Here is a 17,868-nt window from a genome sequence, read left to right as displayed (position 1 = left end):
AGTCTAACTCTGGTTGCTAACACACTTGTACATAAAAACTACTCTGTCTACATTTTAAGTTCTAAGACAGAGATATTTTAACTCCTGAAATGTAAGTAGTCCACTGATCAATTCCACAGCATTCTGAAGAGACATGGTTATATACAAAACCATTATATCCTGTTTTTAAAAAAGGTGCAACTGGTATTGTTCAGGTGCAAAGAAGGGAGAGAATAAGAAATAACAGCAGCAAGAGGAACTATAGCTGACTGCCATTAGTTCCCAGGAAAAAAAATGCATATATTTACTGCTATTAAATATGTATGTGTGCAAATACAAAGTTTCTGAGTAATACCATAAAAAGTTAATCATAAGTAGTCTTCAAAACTATAATAGCTAGAAAGAATACACAGTACTTGTATAGTAAATATCTTGAATATCTCTGCAATGTTGTAAAAATGTTGACATATGACAAAGAGATTAAGTAATGTTATACAGAAGTGGCTGAAGTAATGTTATACAGAAGTGGCTGTGATATGCATGAAGGACAAGTTTTTAAGCTTGTAGAAAAGACAATTATATATTGTCCTGGTTCAGCTAGGATAGGGCTAAGTTTCCCCAGCAGTGGGGAGGAAGCTCTAGCCGGGTTATTCAATACCATGCTGACATCACGTCCAGGCGCCCAAGAGCGGGAAGATTGGTAGTCGCCCTTTGGTGTGCGGTCGCCTCTCTCACTGCTGTATCGGTACATTTCTTGCTCTGTTCATTGTTATTACTGCTATTGTTATGGTTGTTGTTCGTTTTGTTGCTGTTGCACTGTTGTATTAAACCTCTCCTTATCTCAACTCCGGGGTTTGTATTTCACTCCCTGCCCTGTCCGGTGGGAGGGTGGGGGAGGGGCACTGGCAACGTGGTCTCGGGTCCCGGCAGGGCCTAAACCACCACATATATTATCAGAAATCTTAAGAAAAAAGTAACCATAGCTCAAAGTGAACACTATCAAAATCACTACCATCATTAGAAATACAAGGGACTCTTCTGCAGTAGTTTTAGGTTTATACTTTTAAAACTTTTTGAATTAAAAAGATTTTATTCTGAAAAGAGCATACATAAGCACCTGAGGGTGTACATCACACTGTATGCAATTTTAGCCAAACTTGTCATACCCCTTCCCCCATTCCTTACCATTAGTCTTCTCATTCTTTCTTTCTCAATTCTCTCAGTTTCCTTTTTCTGCTCACGTTCAGTGTTGGCATGCCAAGTTGACACAGCTTTTGAAATTTTTTGTATTTTCCCAGATACTGACCGGTGGTATTCTTTAAAATCTTTAGCATGCTGCAATATGCTGCTCAGATATTCCTAGAGAAAGAAAACAAGTTAATTCTGAGATTTGATAGCACAAGATTTGAGATCAGGAATACAAGAGTTGTAATTTTAGAGTTTTATGCTTGCTTATTGCATAAACTTGTTTTCTTGTGTCTCAGTCTCCAGAGGTGAATAAAATATAAAATGATGATGACTGGCAGATCATAACAAGATGCAACAATCAACTGAATGGCATTTCCATGTCTGGGAGAACAGTTAATAGGAGTTAAAATACCTGGTGTTTTTGTCTACGTTTCCTCTCTTGTTCTATCTTCTGCTGTTTCTCAAGCTTTTCTGTCATACGGGCCTCCCTCAGAGTCTGGCGCTTGCTTCTCTTGTAGGCTTTGGAGTTTAGTGCTGTCTCTAGTGTTGTGTCACGACGCATGCAGGCTACTACCTCTTGTCTTAGCTACCGGTGAGAAAAAAGAAACAGTTTGAAAGAAAACCATTTTTCACACACACAAGAACAACTTTAATTAGTAATACAGTGAAGTAAAATTTTAGTGGTGCAGGAGATCTCCCATCTTCCTTTCACCTTTCCATTACAGTTCTGCAACTCCTCAGTTGTAGCAGAAAGGTCTGTCTCCCTAAATAAATCTCTGTAGGATGACAGAAAGAGTCAAACAACGTAGGCACATCACTTTTTTCCTTTCTACCTACTGAAAACGACTGTCCTGATTGTATGAAAGGCACCAGTCAAGATGCTACACCACTCAAGTAAAGCATGAAAGAACAGATATTACATGCTTTTCTAGAATTGGTGCTGAACATAGGTGACAACTGTTCTCATTGTCAGTTGCATGGGAACCAGAATAGGGAGTAGGAAATTGGGAAGGCTTGGAATAATACAGCCACAGTCCCAGCAATGAAAGCATGGAAAGCCTGCCACTTTTCAACTAACCTCTGACAAAGATTCACTATAAAGGAATTGTAAGGGCAGTGGGAAGGAAGATGTAGATAACATTGTACAAATAGACTTCTTCCAGCAACTATTTTTTCTTGGCCTGATAAATCACATCTCTGCTGCTTCCAGGTCAACCAGGCAAGCCAATGACAAGGGGCCCAGAATAGTCTGGCATTGTGACTCCCTTTCTGAAATTCAGATGCTGTTACATATATTCAAGATCTAACTTGTATCTTATATGTACTTTTGTTAGGCTTAATTTTCACAGTTTGTGAGTCACAGTGGGAAGATTACAGAGAAATGCAACACAAAAATAAGAGCATTCAACTCTCACCATTAAAACCCATAACAAGTATATATATCTATTATGATTTGTGTTGAAAATGAGCTTGCAGCCTGTCCTTCTCTTGTGTCTCTGTGCCACTGCCATTATTTTAATGAAAAACTACCACAATTCTAGGATTACAATTTATACTGGAGGATGGAACAGGAGGGAGAGAGAACACATGTACATATTTGGTAATAAAACAAAATAAATACTAAGTTAAACATTTCTGTGAAATTCTTCTTATCAGTCAAGTGTGCTCTTGTACAAAATCTCCTGTTTAAGGTCAATGCTTCTGTAAAATCTGACACATGCCACAACATCACATTTGACTCTGAACACTACAAGAATTTCCCTGCAGCAAAAGGCATTACCTGGCGCTGGAAATTCAGTAATCTAAGTGCCTTCAACTCCACTGTAGCTTTAGTTCGCAGATCAGGAGGCAAAGAGCCAGGCAAGTTTTCCAGTTCTTGGATTCTGTGAGCAATTCGAGCCTGAAGCCTAAATAAATATAGGATTGGAAAAGATACTGGGAAAAATCTGTCAGTAGTTATCAACAGTATATAGTAAAATTTGGCAATTTACCTCGGATACTTAGTTGACTTTTACTACCTGTTCCTCAACTAACAGGCGTTTGTATAGATGGAGAAGAATAAGGTTTAATTTTCCATTTACAGAATAAATTGCCAAATAATGAAACCCCTCCTTTGCCCCTCTTCCCCTCTTTTAATTCGGACAGAAATTATATGTGTGCATAGCAACTTGGAAATTTTATATTACTCATGCTTCCTAGCATTCTGTCTGTAGATCTATTTGGTGGGTACTATTTTATGCCTTTAACACATGTGTCAGAATAGTTACCATATGCCAATGGAATTTTCTTGCATGACATAGTCATATTAATACTCATAATTCTAAATGCTTGTTTTATTGTGACAATTTAAAGTTGTCACAATTTCAATAAAATTATAGCACTTACATAGCTATTGGACTACAAACTGGATTCTATTTCACACTTTCTTCATGGAATTCTTAATTCATTTACAAATTCAGAAGGGACTGACAATAATACACAAGCCAGAAAAAATGTACTTGGTTCTATTTTTCACATTCAAAATCAAGAACACAGAGCTAACATTTATATAATCTTTATAAGTTTTTTTATTTACAAGTAAATATTTATTTGCAAACTCTAAATTTGGCCAAGGCAGCAAAATAACAGACCACGACATTTTAAAGTGGTCCAAAAGTTGCATTTCAGTTCAAATGAATCAGAAATAAGAGCTCTTCCTCACACACCCTCTATTTCCTACACACTTTTTTTAAAAAACACACACACCCCCAATTAAAATCCTCCAAAGCACAGGAATATATCTAATCTCTACATCACATGTCCATTTTTCACTCTCCTAATGTATAAACATCAGAAGACATGAGGAAGATGTGTCTGGTGCATATTACATGTTATCCTGTGATGAGGATTTCAGCACTAGCCTGTGGGCAGAAAGAAAACATCTCCTAGTGTTATTTCCCTGCACATTAAAATAATCCTTTCCTTGTACTTCCACTGCCCTTTCCCCACACCACACTACAGCAGTAGCACAGTGCCACAGGTGCTCTCATACACTGTGTTCCAGATGCACAGCTGGAAGGCAGATCACAGAGCAAGCTTGTGTCTGAACATAAGTTCATGTCTACACATGCATACACACACTCTTCTGTGGGTAGTCTGATTATAAGGACTAAATGACGGAACCTACTCATTTCTACAGAGAAGATCACAGTTAAAGTTACTTATCTCCTATCCACTATAGCAGAACATAAGAAATCCATTATTAGCATACCCATATAATTTATAAATCCTGATAAATAACTTGCTAACAGATCAAAATATTACTATTTCACAATAACTACATGCATACTGAGCAATGTGTAATCTGAAAAGGAAATTATCATTCTTTTTTAATGCTGCAGACAAGTACTCATTCTGTAACAGTACTCCTACCCAAAACTCGAGAATAATGTATTTTGAGTGTTCCTAGGTACTAACAAAGAAAAATTATTTAATATATTATTCCATTTTTTCTATCTGAGGTTTTCTCCAGCATTCTAGGTTTTCTCAAAGAGAGGTGGTAGATTCCCCATCCCTGGAAACATTCAAGGTCAGGTTGGACGGGGCTCTGAGCAACCTCATCTAGTTGAAGATGTCCCTGCTCATTGCAGGGGGGGTTGGAGTAGATGACGTTTAAAGGTCCCTTCCAACCCAAACTATTCTATGATTCTATGATTCTATTCTATGATCTTTGTGTCCCTTTGCTGGAATTGCTCCAGTAAGTCCATATTTTTCTTCTGGGGAGCCCAGAACTGGATAGAGTACTCAAGATGCAGCCTCACCAGTGCTGAATAGAGAGGAAGGATCTCCTCCTTTGACCTGCTGGCATTGTTCTTCCTAATGCAGCCCAGGATGCTGTTGGCCTTCTTTGCCACGAGACTGCATTGGTGGCTCATGGTCAGCTTGTTGTCCAACAGTACCCCCAGGTACTTCTCTGCAGAGCTGCTTTCCAGCTGGGTGGCCCCCAGTGTGTAGTGGTGCATAGGGTCGTTCCTCCTCTCCTCTTGTTGAACTGCATGAGATTCCTCTCTGCCCATTTCTCCTGCCTATCCAGGTCCCTCTGTATGGCAGCACAACTCTCTGGTGTATCAGACACTCCTCACAGTTTTGGGTCATCTGAAAACTCTGCCCCACTGTACAAGTCATTAATGAAGGTGTTAAAAAGGATTGGACCCAGTATTTACCCCTGGGGTACACTGTGATTTACTAACTTCCAACTAAACATCGTGCCACTGATCACCACTCTCTGGGCCTGGCCATTCAGTCACTTTTCAGTCCACCTCATTGTCTGCTCGTCCAGCCCATTCTTCATTAGCTTGTCTATGAGGATCTTATGGGAGACAGTGTTAAAAGCCTTCCTGATGTCTATGTAGACAATATCCACTGCTTTCCCCTCATCTACTGAAGTGCTAAGGCTTGGACAACAGGCCCAAGCCAGAGCTGACCTATAGATGAATCCTGTATATTTTATAACTGATAACCATTGTGCTAGTAGGTATTGTACTAAGTTATAACAACCCACTTATGCTGGTGTAAAAAGTGCTAAAGCATTGAAATACTGCAGCCTGAACAACAGGCCCCAAGCTGAAGCTGCTAACTTAGTATGTAATCATTAACAAAGTATGTAAGCTCACTAGTGAAAGATGCAGCTTAGACAGAATATAATCAGTTGTGAGGATGAAAGGCCGAGAGAATGTATCCAACTTCCCTTGTTTAGCCTTGTTCAAGGCTGAGAACCCAAGTGTTTGGCCTTGTTAGAAACTCCCTTGGTTCCCCCCTCCCCCCCCCCCGAGCCCTGGCCAGGCTTTGGGTGGAATCCAACAGGAGAATGAAACCAGAAATTTTCCGCTCAAAACAAAGGTGCCAGCTATTCTGGCTTGTCGATCTCTGGTATATAAGGCTGGACCCACTTGCAGCAACTTTGGATGCCTCACCTACGGGTGGACGTTCCCACTGTGGGAGAGAGGCGAGTCGACATCAGCCTGTCAGCTCTGCGCAGCCCCTGAGAAGCAGCCAGGCTTTGATGAGAAACAGGCCTTGGGAGAAAGATAAGAAACTGCCGAGTTGTGCCAAGGTGGCAGGGAAAAACAACGGGCAGCTGCAACACTGAACTGTGGAAAAGTACTGAACTGTGAGAAGTTACCGCTGCGTGAACAGCGCGTGAACGAGAAGGTGATTGGTCTGCACAGCGCGTGTGAGAGTGGTCTTATGCTGATAGGAGAAAAGGTTGAGAGCTGTCTAATTGCTGATTTGCTAATTATGAAGTAAGAGCTTTAACCAGAGCATAAGTATGTACTATTGTAAGAAGAAAAGAAAAGAAAAGAAAAAAAATGGCCCCTGCCCTGCAGAAAGAAAAAAGAACACTCTGACTCGTTATTTTGGCCGCTACATCCCACTTGCCGGGAAAGTCTCTCCAAATCCTCGCTGTAACCGGGGCTCTCCAGCGACTGCAGATCTGGATGATGGTAACGTATGCAAGTGGTGAGGTATCTCTCTTAATCACTATTGTCTCTCCCATGTAGTAATGATTTGATGCATTACCCTGTATTTTCCTATTTGTTGCTTTAGGTGCATTATTCTGCCTTTTCTTACTGCATGTTTTCTGTATTACTCTGTTACATTCTTTAGTTATCACCAGTAAAATATACCTACTCTTTTCACTCTGGTGTCTGAGTTTAACTGGTATCCTTAATCAGCAAAACATCTACGAAGCCAGTCATTTCATCATAGAAAGTTATCAAGTTGGTCAAGTATAACTTCCCCTTGGTGAATCCATACTCCTGATGATTTTCTTGTCCTTAATGTGCCTGGAAATGGTTCCCAGGATTTGCTGCTCCATCACCTTCCCAGGGATCAAGGTGAGGCTTACTGGCCTGTAGTTCCCTGTGTCCTCTTTCTTGCCCTTCTTGAAGATAGGGGTGACATTTGCTTTCCTCCAGTCCTCAGGCAGCTGTCCCAATCACCTTGATTGTTCAAAGATTATTGGGAGTGGCCTTGAATGACATCATCCTGCTCCCTCAGCACTCATGGGTGTATCCCATCAGAGATGGGACAGCAATTTTAAAACAACATATAACATCTATGATTTCTTGGAATACCTTAGATTTTCTATCAGTCAGTGACCCAGTTAAGCAATTAAAATTTTTATTATTTCAAAGAAGCCATTAAACAGGGATTCTTAAATTCCACAGAAATATAATGGCAATAGGATCTTTACCAAAATAAGAAGTGATGATGACTCAGGTTCCCATCTAATGGTGATTTGCTGCCCAAAAGGACTATGTTTCCTCCCTTGTTTTCCTTCTGGCCCATACACTTCTTCCTTGCTTTCAACTGTCCTTTGTGGTCATGTGACTCAACAGTGAAGTGTATAGGGCAGAACACTATTCACTATTTTGTATAGTTATCTTTCTGCCAGTTTTGCTCCCTGAACTGGATCACCATTAGAGAAGTGCCAATGGGGAGACAGTGGGAAGGGTCAGCAGGAGGGAGAGGGAAAAACAGGAGACAGGACTACCTCTTTTGGCAACAGTTAACAATTAGACTGCTTTAGCTGTACTGTCAAATCACACCAGAAGAACATGATGCTTTTTTAATTGTGGTACCCTGCAATCTGGTTTGGGGGTACTAAAGTTTTCTAATGCAAAGCTTCAGTAGTCTTGCAAAACAAATTAAAAAAAATAATTACATATTTGCTACCCTTCCTTAATGAAGATGTTTCAAGAATCAAATATTATGCTGTCTTTCCCTACTCTCTGAGGTAGAGTTCTGATGATAAATATGTCATTATGCAATGAAAGATGTAGTAAAGCTATGCAGGGAGAGCATTAGGAGAGCCAAAGCGCAGCTAGAGCTCAACCTGGCTACAGCTGTTAAAGATAATAAAAAATGTTTCTATAAATTCATTAACAACAAAAGGAGGATTAGGGAAAATCTCCCTCCTTTACTGGATGCAGAGGGAAAAATAGTAACAAAGGATGAGGAAAAGGCTGAGGTGCCTAACGCCTACTTTGCTTCAGTCCTTAGCAGTGAAACCAGCTGTTCCCTGGACATCCAGCCTCATGAGCTAGGAGATGGGGAGGGGAAGCAGAATGAGTTGGCAGATGTGCTCGCCAAGCCGCTTTCCATGATTTACCTGAAATCATGGCTAACTGGGGAGGTCCCATTGGACTGGAGGGTAGCAAATGTAACACCCATCTACAAGAGAGGCAGAAAGGACGATCCAGGAAACTATAGACCTGTCAGTCTGACCTCGGTGCCAGGGAAGGTCATGGAGCAGGTCATCTCAAGTGCCATTAAAAGTCATATAATGGACAACCAGGGCATCAGGCCTAGTCAGCATGGGTTTATGAAAGGCAGGTCCTGCCTGACAAACCTGATCTCCTTCTATGACAAAATGACCCGACTATCGGATGAGGGAAAGGCTGTGGATATTATCTACCTGGATTTTCAAAAAGCATTCGACACAGTTCCCCATAGGATTCTCATAGAAAAACTGGCTGCCCGTGGCCTGGATGAGCGAACGGTCTGCTGGGTCAAGCACTGGCTGGATGGACGGTCCCAGAGAGTGGTGGTCGATGGAGTGAAATCCAGCTGGCAGCCAGTCACAAGTGGTGTTCCTCAGGGCTCGGTGTTGGGACCTTTTCTGTTCAACATCTTTATTGATGATCTTGATAAGGACATAGAGTGTATCATCAGTAAGTTCACAGATGACACCAAGTTAAGTGGGAGTGTCGATCTCCATGAGGATAGGGAGGCACTACAGAGAGACTTGGATAGGTTGGATCGGTGGGCCAACATTAATGGGATGAGTTTCAACAAGGCTGAAGTGCTAAGGCTTGGACAATAAGCCCAAGCCAGAGTTGACCTATAGATGAATCCTGTACATTTTATAACTGATAACCATTGTGCTATTAGGTATTATACTAAGTTATAGCAAACCAACTGTTCTGATGTAAAAGGTGGGAATACTGAAGCCTGAGCAACAGGCCCTGAACTGAAACTGCTAACTCCTTATGTAGTCATTAGTGAAATATGCATAGAAGATGTAGTTTAAACAGCATAAAACATGTCTATCCTGAATGTATCCTTATATTTCTTTATGTGTGAGCAAGATAACAAGGCCACAGAAACAGTTGTCTGGCCTTGTGACCTTGCTCATAAATTAACTAGATAAGCAGGGAAACTCCCTTAGCTTCTCCCTTAAGCCCTGGCCAGGCTCTGGGGGGAACCTAACGTGAGATGAAAACCAGATATTTCCGCTTAAAACAAAGGTGCCAGCTATTCTGGCTTACTGATTTTTAGGTATATAAGGCTGGGCCCGCTCACAGCGACTTTGGAAGCCTCACCTACGGGTGGACGCACCGCGTAGGATTTCCCACTTGCCGGGACAGGCTCTCCAAATCCTCGCTGTAACCGGGGCTCCCCAGCGACTGCGGATCTGGATGATGGTAACGTATGCAAGTGGTGAGGGATCTTTCTTAATCACTATTCTCTCTCTCTCTCAAGTAGTAATGATTTGATGCATTACCCTGTATTTTCCTATTTGTTTAAGTGCACTATTCTGTCTTTTCTTACTGTATGTTTTCTGTATTATTCTGTTATATTATTTAGTTATTTCTAGTAAATACGCCTGCTCTTTTCACTCTGGTGTCTGAGTTTAATTGATATCCCTGATCAGCAAAACATAAATTGGTGTCAGAAGTGGGATCCGACAAAAATGCCATTATTTAAAGTAACCATTGGATGTTTTAAATTGTATGAAAAGGTACCTATTGAAAAAGGAAAAGAAACTACAAATTCAAGTAAACGAGGGTGGATTTTGTTAACTGCATGTAGAAAACAACACCAGAGTAAAGAGAGGCTGTTGTTAGAGCGCTCCCAGATGGAGCGACAGATATGTGATTTGCAGAGTCAAATAGTGATGTTGCAATGCCAGAATAAGTTGTTTGCTGATAAGCTGGACACTTATCAGACAGTGGCGGAGAAAGCTGCGGTGCGAGTAGCACAATATGAGTATAGGAAAAGGAGAAAGTGTAAGAAAGTGCATGCAGTGATTGCAGAAGCGAGTGTGCAGTGGGATCCTGGTAGAGATCCTAATATTGGGCAAGCTGTGAGGAAGGATATGATAGAGGATTATACACAGTATCAAGTAAATGATATAATTGAAAGATTTAAGCAGAGACCGGGGGAATCCTTGCTCTCTTGGATGGTGCAAATGCAGGATCAGGGAGTGGCAGGGGTAACCCTAGACGCAGGAGATTCTAAAAAGTTTTTGATTTTAAGTTCAAATGCTTTTGTGCAGGATGCATTTCAAAACAACACTCAGGATATTAATTTGTTAACACTGGCTGCTCTGGGATGTAATACCAAATATCCTACAGAGAATGATTGGCTGGCATCTGACCGTCAGTGGTTTGCTTTGCGAGATTGTATACAGCGAATGAAAGAGGAAGGGATGAAAGCAGCTATTTTTGTAGGAGACGCTGACTTTATGATGTGGCATCCTTTGTCGGTCACTATGAGAAACAGAGTGATTCAAACCGTTCCACTGGCATATAAAAATGTAATTATGCCCCTTTGCATTAATGAAATGGGGGATCCCCTCGATGAAGTAATAGAAAAAGTGCAACAGTTACGTGACCTTGAAGAGTGGAGCCCCCAAGGGAGTGCAGGGAATCGAGATACTCGAGACAGCCCTAAAGGCAGTGAAAACAGGATTTCTCGTAAGGAAATGTTTACGGCTTTGTTAAAAGACAGCATGTCTCATGAAAAAATTTATGGTGTTCCAACTAACGAGCCGTGGCGAATATATACACAGAGGGCTGAATAAACCTAGCAAGAGAGTGCAGAGTGCTAAAACTAAGAATCCAGGGACAACTCAGCCTATGGCACCCCTTCTCGAACCTCAACGGGACCCTCCATCTGCCCACGGAGGGCCCCCCGTGAGCGGATCACTGGTTCCGGGGGTGAAAGAGGATTGGGCAGCGTTTTCTGACTTGTACCCTTTGCAGGAGGCAAGGGAGGGGAATCAATATTATAATCAGCACATATGAATTAATGGCCAAGCTCCAGGGCAGTGAGTGCAGAAGGACCGATGGCCCCATGTAGAACTTAAAGTTTTGGTTTGGTTTTTTTTATTTTTTTTCTTTTGTTGTTGTTTGTTTGTTTTTTATCTAGAACAACCAGTTCCCACAAACTGTAAATACCCTAATTGAGGATGGAGCAGAGGCCTCCTTAATATATGGGAATCCCAGGAAATCTAAAAGACAACCTGTAATTATTACAGGTTTGGGAGAAAAATAAATTAAAACTGTACAAACACAAATGGAAATGAAAACAGGAAACCTCCCAAAATTATTATATTCAGTCATGATTGTCCCCATTCCTGAATATAAAATCAATATAGACATTCTAAGAAGACTAACTTTAAATCTTTCTGATAGTCAGTATCAATTTGGAGTTAAACCCTGTATTAGTACCAGACCTGTTACGGTCAGCAAAGTAAAAAAAGAAAAAAAATGCCTCCTGAGCAGATCCTGGCTGCAACTAAGTTAGTTACAATGAGGCAATATAGAATTCTGGGAGGACATGAAGAGATATCACAGACAATTAGAGATTTATTAGATGTAGAAGTTTTGAGGTGGCAGTCTGGTGTGGCCTGTCAAGAAAAGTGATGGATCCTAGAGAATGACAGTGGATTTTAGAGAACTAAACAAACATACTGCACCGCTTGCAGCAGCTGTGCCAGACACTGTCACTTTAATAAAAGAAGTTCAGAAACATCCAGGAACTTGGTACACTGTAATAAATTTAACTAGTGCATTTTTATTTTTTATTTTTACTATCCCAATTGCAGAAAAGCATTTGCTTTCTCAAGGGTGGCTGCAGAGCCCCACTATCTGTTATAGAATTGTAGCTGAACACTTAGATAAAATACAGCTGCCTCCTCACACACAGTTAAACCACTATATAGATGGTATTTTGATTCAAGGAAATGATGAGGAGGAAATACAACAAGTTCTTGAATTAGCAGTAGATCATATGAAACAGAAGGGTTGGGAAATTAACTCTGCAAAAATCCAAGGACCGTCTGAGACAGTGAAGTTTCTGGGAATTCAGTGGCATTGTGGGCATCAAGCCAGCCCCACATGGCCCTGACCACACCAGAAATCCATCCTATTTTACAGGACAACCTGTCTTAGTCAAATTCCCCATGGTGGGAGCAGTACTATTGGTATTGGATACCCAAATAAACAAGTATACCTGGAAAGCAAAGATGCTCATGGAAAGGAGCACGAAATTAATACAATGTGGATTATCCCATCTTTCTAATTATAACCCACTTCCGGTTCTCAAAATGAACTGAGAAGCTTTTCTTTCCTTTTTCTTGCAGGTAAACCCCCCGGAGAAAGATATCCTGAGTCACGACGGGGGATCCTTATGTGAATTTAAATTTTTGTATAGTGTTGATGTTCATTGTCTTATTAATATTTCTAAGATGTATTGTCTATCATTGCAAAAATTGCTTTGGGTGACTGTTCCCCTCTCCCTTGGTTCTGGGGGAAGCACCGGCTTCCTAAGTGTTAACCAAGAATGGGAGGAAAATGAATTTGTGGATTTAAGTCAGTTACCAGTATTATGAGCAAACAACAGACACCAAATCAGGGGAAGGTCCCTTTGCTAATGGGGCCTGGGCTTTAAAAGGTCATTACTGGGCCCATGAAGGCAAGATGGAAATACCAAGACCTAAACCACACATGCACTCTGGGCTGGGAGCATGGAAATTCATTTTCCTGCTGCAAAGGCAGACCCCAGCTCCAGCGAGCCAGACCATCTTCAGCTCCACAATTGACAACAACAACCAGAATATTTTCCCTTGTGATATGTATGTGTTGGTCTTATAAGTGTCCATGTAAAACATCCTGTAATTGTACTTGTTCATGCAGACAACCACCTTCTCCCCCCAGTCCCCAAGGACCGGGAGCACATCCTTAGTCCCAACCTAGGACACATTTTGATTAAATATGTTTGGTTAAAATATTGTTAATTGACATTGTTATTGTTACTGTTACCTTTATTATATGTTTGGTTAGGATGTTGTTAACCATTGTCAGTGTTAATATTGTTTTATTTGTTATTTGTAGTGTTATTGCTCATTTACCTTTGTTTAAATCTGGGATAGAAGTTTCTAGGCCCAGATGACACATGTGCTTTAGGATAAAGGGGCGTGGAAAGAGATTTTCCTGCTGTGTATGCTGACCCCAACTTCGTCAGAGCAGGGCAACAGACTGCGTGGACTACCAGAGCCACAAACACTCAGTGATATATTACCAGAATCACGGAGAAATAATGGATAATATGTTAGTAATAATTTCAATTCACTTTATAGCCTGAGCCTTGATAATAATTTTCTTATTTGTTCTTATAATACATCTTTTTTGTCCCTGTGAATGTCAATCATGTAAACTGCCATTGTGTTCTTCTACTGATTCCTCGCAACCTTAAAATCGGTTTATAGAATGTTTTGGTTTTGTAGAGTTAGTTAATTTTAAGCATGACATGTTTGTTAGAGATGTTGTTAGCTATATGCTTGTTAACTGAAGATATTCATATTTGTTAAATATATTGTTAGTTACATGTTTATTAACAGAAAATTTATATATCTGTTAAAGATGTTATTAGTTATATGTTAGTCAGAAATATCGTTAGTTGTCATGTTGCATGCTATTTCTGTCCTTTCTTTCTCTCTCTCTTTATATCTCTATCCTTCGCACCACCACGAGGACAGCAATGTCAAGCCATGGGGCAGTGTGAGAGACTGTATTGCCTCGACATTGCTGCCACACCACTACCACTACCTGGCCTCAACAGCCTGTCGCCATGAAGGAGCACGCTCTGAAGGAGATGAATTGTCCCCAAAGAAACCACCATATCTGCCTGAAGCCAGAACAACAACATCCTTGGCAGTGTCTGCCAAGCTGCGCTGGCGCACGAGCCAGGTGGAGAAGAAATCAGGGTGAGGAAGGCGTGCGGAAGCTGTAGACGCCACAGGCCGACACCCCTCCTCCAGCACGACCACTGTGAACACCTGGACATGCGCACCTGGAGGAACACGGGGCGGCACGTATGACAATGAGCTCCGTGGAAATGGGCGGACTCTTTGGAGAAATTGTGGGGACTTGGACAATAAAAAGACTGCGTACTCCTCTCTCAGGGCTCAGAGCTGAGATTTCAGGAGAGACTGAACCAACAGGACATCACTGGATTCGTGGTGGTAACTGATTTTGTTGCATCTCTTCTGTTTGCTTGCTTAGGTATTCTGACTTTTTCTTTCTTCTTTCCTCTGTCCTATTGCTATTATTGCTTGTTACAGGAAATAGAGTTTACAAGGTTGCATGGTATCTAACCTCGTTTGTGTCTTAAGATCACTACTAAGATCATTTAAGAACCCTCCCTGATATTGGATCGGGACACGCCTGACAAAACATCATCAACTGATGAACGAAAACTAATGTCACTAACCATAGAGATGGTTTGAGAGCCATGATTCACCTATAGGTCAAAGGACCGAATGAAGTGCTAAGGCTTGGACAATAAGCCCAAGCCAGAGTTGACCTATAGATGAATCCTGTACATTTTATAACTGATAACCATTGTGCTATTAGGTATTATACTAAGTTATAGCAAACCAACTGTTCTGATGTAAAAGGTGGGAATACTGAAGCCTGAGCAACAGGCCCTGAACTGAAACTGCTAACTCCTTATGTAGTCATTAGTGAAATATGCATAGAAGATGTAGTTTAAACAGCATAAAACATGTCTATCCTGAATGTATCCTTATATTTCTTTATGTGTGAGCAAGATAACAAGGCCACAGAAACAGTTGTCTGGCCTTGTGACCTTGCTCATAAATTAACTAGATAAGCAGGGAAACTCCCTTAGCTTCTCCCTTAAACCCTGGCCAGGCTCTGGGGGGAACCTAACGTGAGATGAAAACCAGATATTTCCGCTTAAAACAAAGGTGTCAGCTATTCTGGCTTACTGATTTTTAGGTATATAAGGCTGGGCCCGCTCACAGCGACTTTGGAAGCCTCACCTACGGGTGGACGCACCGCGTAGGATTTCCCACTTGCAGGGACAGGCTCTCCAAATCCTCGCTGTAACCGGGGCTCCCCAGCGACTGCGGATCTGGATGATGGTAACGTATGCAAGTGGTGATGGATCTTTCTTAATCACTATTCTCTCTCTCTCTCAATTAGTAATGATTTGATGCATTACCCTGTATTTTCCTATTTGTTTAAGTGCACTATTCTGTCTTTTCTTACTGTATGTTTTCTGTATTATTCTGTTATATTATTTAGTTATTTCTAGTAAAATATGCCTGCTCTTTTCACTCTGGTGTCTGAGTTTAATTGATATCCCTGATCAGCAAAACAAAGGCCAAGTGCCAGGTCCTGCACTTGGGCCACAACAACCCCATGCATCGCTACAGGCTTGGGGAGGTGTGGCTGGAGAGCTGTGTGGAAGAGAAGGATCTGGGGGTTCTAATTGACAAGCAGCTGAACATGAGCCGGCAGTGTGCCCAGGTGGCCAAGAAAGCCAACAGCATCCTGGCTTGTATTAGAAATAGTGTGACCAGCAGAAGTAGGGAGGTGATAGTCCCCCTGTACTCTGCACTGGTGAGGCCACACCTTGAGTATTGTGTCCAGTTTTGGGCACCTCAATACGAGAGGGATATCGAGGTGCTGGAGCGAGTGCAGAGGAGGGCAACAAAGCTGGTGAAGGGCCTGGAGAACAAATCCTGTGAGGAGTGATTGAGGGAGCTGGGAGCGTTCAGTTTGAGGAAGAGAAGGCTGAGGGGAGACCTCATCACTCTCTACAACTACCTGAAAAGACATTGTAGAGAGGTTGGTGCTGGTCTCTTCTCACAGGTAATTAGTGACAGAACAAGGGGGAATGGCTTTAAACTCCAGCAGGGGAGGTTCAGACTGGACATTAGGAAAAAATTTTTCACAGAAACAGTGGTCAGAGAGTGGAATAGGCTGCCCAGGGAGGTGGTGGAGTCACCATCTCTGGATGTGTTTAAGGGTCGTTTGGATGTGATGTTGGGGGATGTGGTGTAGGGGAGAACTTTGTAGAGTAGGGCTGATGGTTGGACTCGATGATCCCAAGGGTCTTTTCCAACCTGAATGATTCTGTGATTCTGTGAGTCTGTGAAATAATATCATTACTTAACATAAGGGAACTCAGTTGGGTTTTTTAACTTAATCTAGCACATCATACATAAAAAAGCTTTAGTTTAAAAATGAAGTGGATTAAAAAAATAGAAGTTTCATCACAAGACATCATATTGACATCTATGTTATTCATAGATTCATATATCCAACCCCAGTCAGGGTTGGAACATTTAGGTCAAAAACCACAGTTGTCTGCTTCTTGAGGTACATCTTTGTAAACAATGGCAGTTCTAATTTTTCTTTTGAACAGCTGATAAGGATGGAGCCCTTGAGTTCTATTCCCTGACCACCACAATGTCTTAGCCTTAGAGAACACCTGGGGGGCAACATTAGATTGTACGCCATGGAACATTGTACTGGGTCTGGCTGGGATGGAGTTATCTTTCTTCATAGCAGCCCATATGGTGCTGTTTTGAATTTTTGGCTAAAACAAGGGTGTTAACACACCAGTGTTTTGGCTGTTGCTGAACAGTGTTAGCACAGTGTAAAAGCCTTTTCTTTTTCCTACTCTGTGTCCCCCAGAAATTAGGTTGGGATGAGACACAGCTGGGACAGCTGATGCAAACTGACCAAAGGGATATTCCATGGCATATAACATCATGTTCAACAATATAAATGCAGGATTGGGGTGGCTTGGGAAGGTAGCCATTGCTCGGGGACTGCCTGTGGGAGGTGGTGAGTGATTGCCTTTGCATAACTTTGTTGTTTGTTTGTTTCTTCTTCCTCTTTCCTTTACTGATTAAACTATCTTTAGCTCAACCCATGAGTTTTCTCCTTTGCTCTTCTTATTCTCTCTCCCATCCCACTTGGCAGGGGGTGGGAGTGAACAAGCAGCTGTGTGTTGTTTAGCTACCAACTGGGGTTAACCCATAACAAATGTCTATCAGAAACCTAAGAAATTCCTAGTCCTTCCTGAATTTTCCTAGGTTCCCCATGCTTTATGTATGTCAGTCAGCCTCCAGTCTGCTTATTCCAGCACAGATGCAGGACTTTACACTTGCCTTTTTTAAACTCCATGAGGATCATGTCAGTCCATTTCTCCAGCCTGTCAAGGTCCCTCTGAATAGCAGCCCTGCCTCCAAGTGTATTGACCATTCTTTCCAAATTGGTATTGTCAGAAAAATTGCTGGGACTGCTCTGTTCGATCATCCAGGTATTTATTAAAGATGTTAAACAGTATCAGACACAGTATTGATCCCTGAAGGATATCACTAGCAACTGCATACCAGTTAGGCTTTTTACCACTAATCACAACCCTCTGAGCACAATGATCTAGCCAATTTTCTGTCCACCTTATCGTCCACTTAGCCAGTCCATATATTACCACTTCAGTTATAAGGATACTATAGGAGACTTTGTCAAAGTCTTCCTAAAGTCAAAGTAAATTAATTCCACTGGTCTCCCCTTGACCATATAGCCAGTCAAACTGGTTTAAGTGGTATCT

The 17,868-nt window shown here is 41.5% G+C and overlaps 1 protein-coding gene across 2 annotated transcripts in view; it reads right to left on the bottom strand.

Annotated features, from left to right (window-relative positions):
• LOC141917748 (SWI/SNF-related matrix-associated actin-dependent regulator of chromatin subfamily A member 2) overlaps window positions 1-17,868 on the bottom strand; it is a 225,979-nt gene that overhangs the window by 156,391 nt on the left and 51,720 nt on the right. Inside the window, exons 7-9 of one of the 2 annotated variants that reach the window (XM_074811167.1) lie at window positions 2,948-3,074; window positions 1,580-1,753; window positions 1,165-1,338 (exon numbers count right to left, since the gene is read on the bottom strand). In XM_074811167.1, the coding sequence (XP_074667268.1) occupies window positions 1,165-1,338; window positions 1,580-1,753; window positions 2,948-3,074 (475 nt within the window). Of the gene's footprint in view, window positions 1-1,164; window positions 1,339-1,579; window positions 1,754-2,947; window positions 3,075-17,868 lie in introns of those variants that run through there. The other variant, XM_074811165.1, reaches the window with a different exon arrangement.

The sequence above is a fragment of the Strix aluco genome, chromosome W (genome assembly GCF_031877795.1).
Source record: "Strix aluco isolate bStrAlu1 chromosome W, bStrAlu1.hap1, whole genome shotgun sequence".
In the NCBI taxonomy this organism is placed as follows: domain Eukaryota; kingdom Metazoa; phylum Chordata; class Aves; order Strigiformes; family Strigidae; genus Strix; species Strix aluco.
This window is presented reverse-complemented; position numbering and strand designations above follow the sequence as displayed.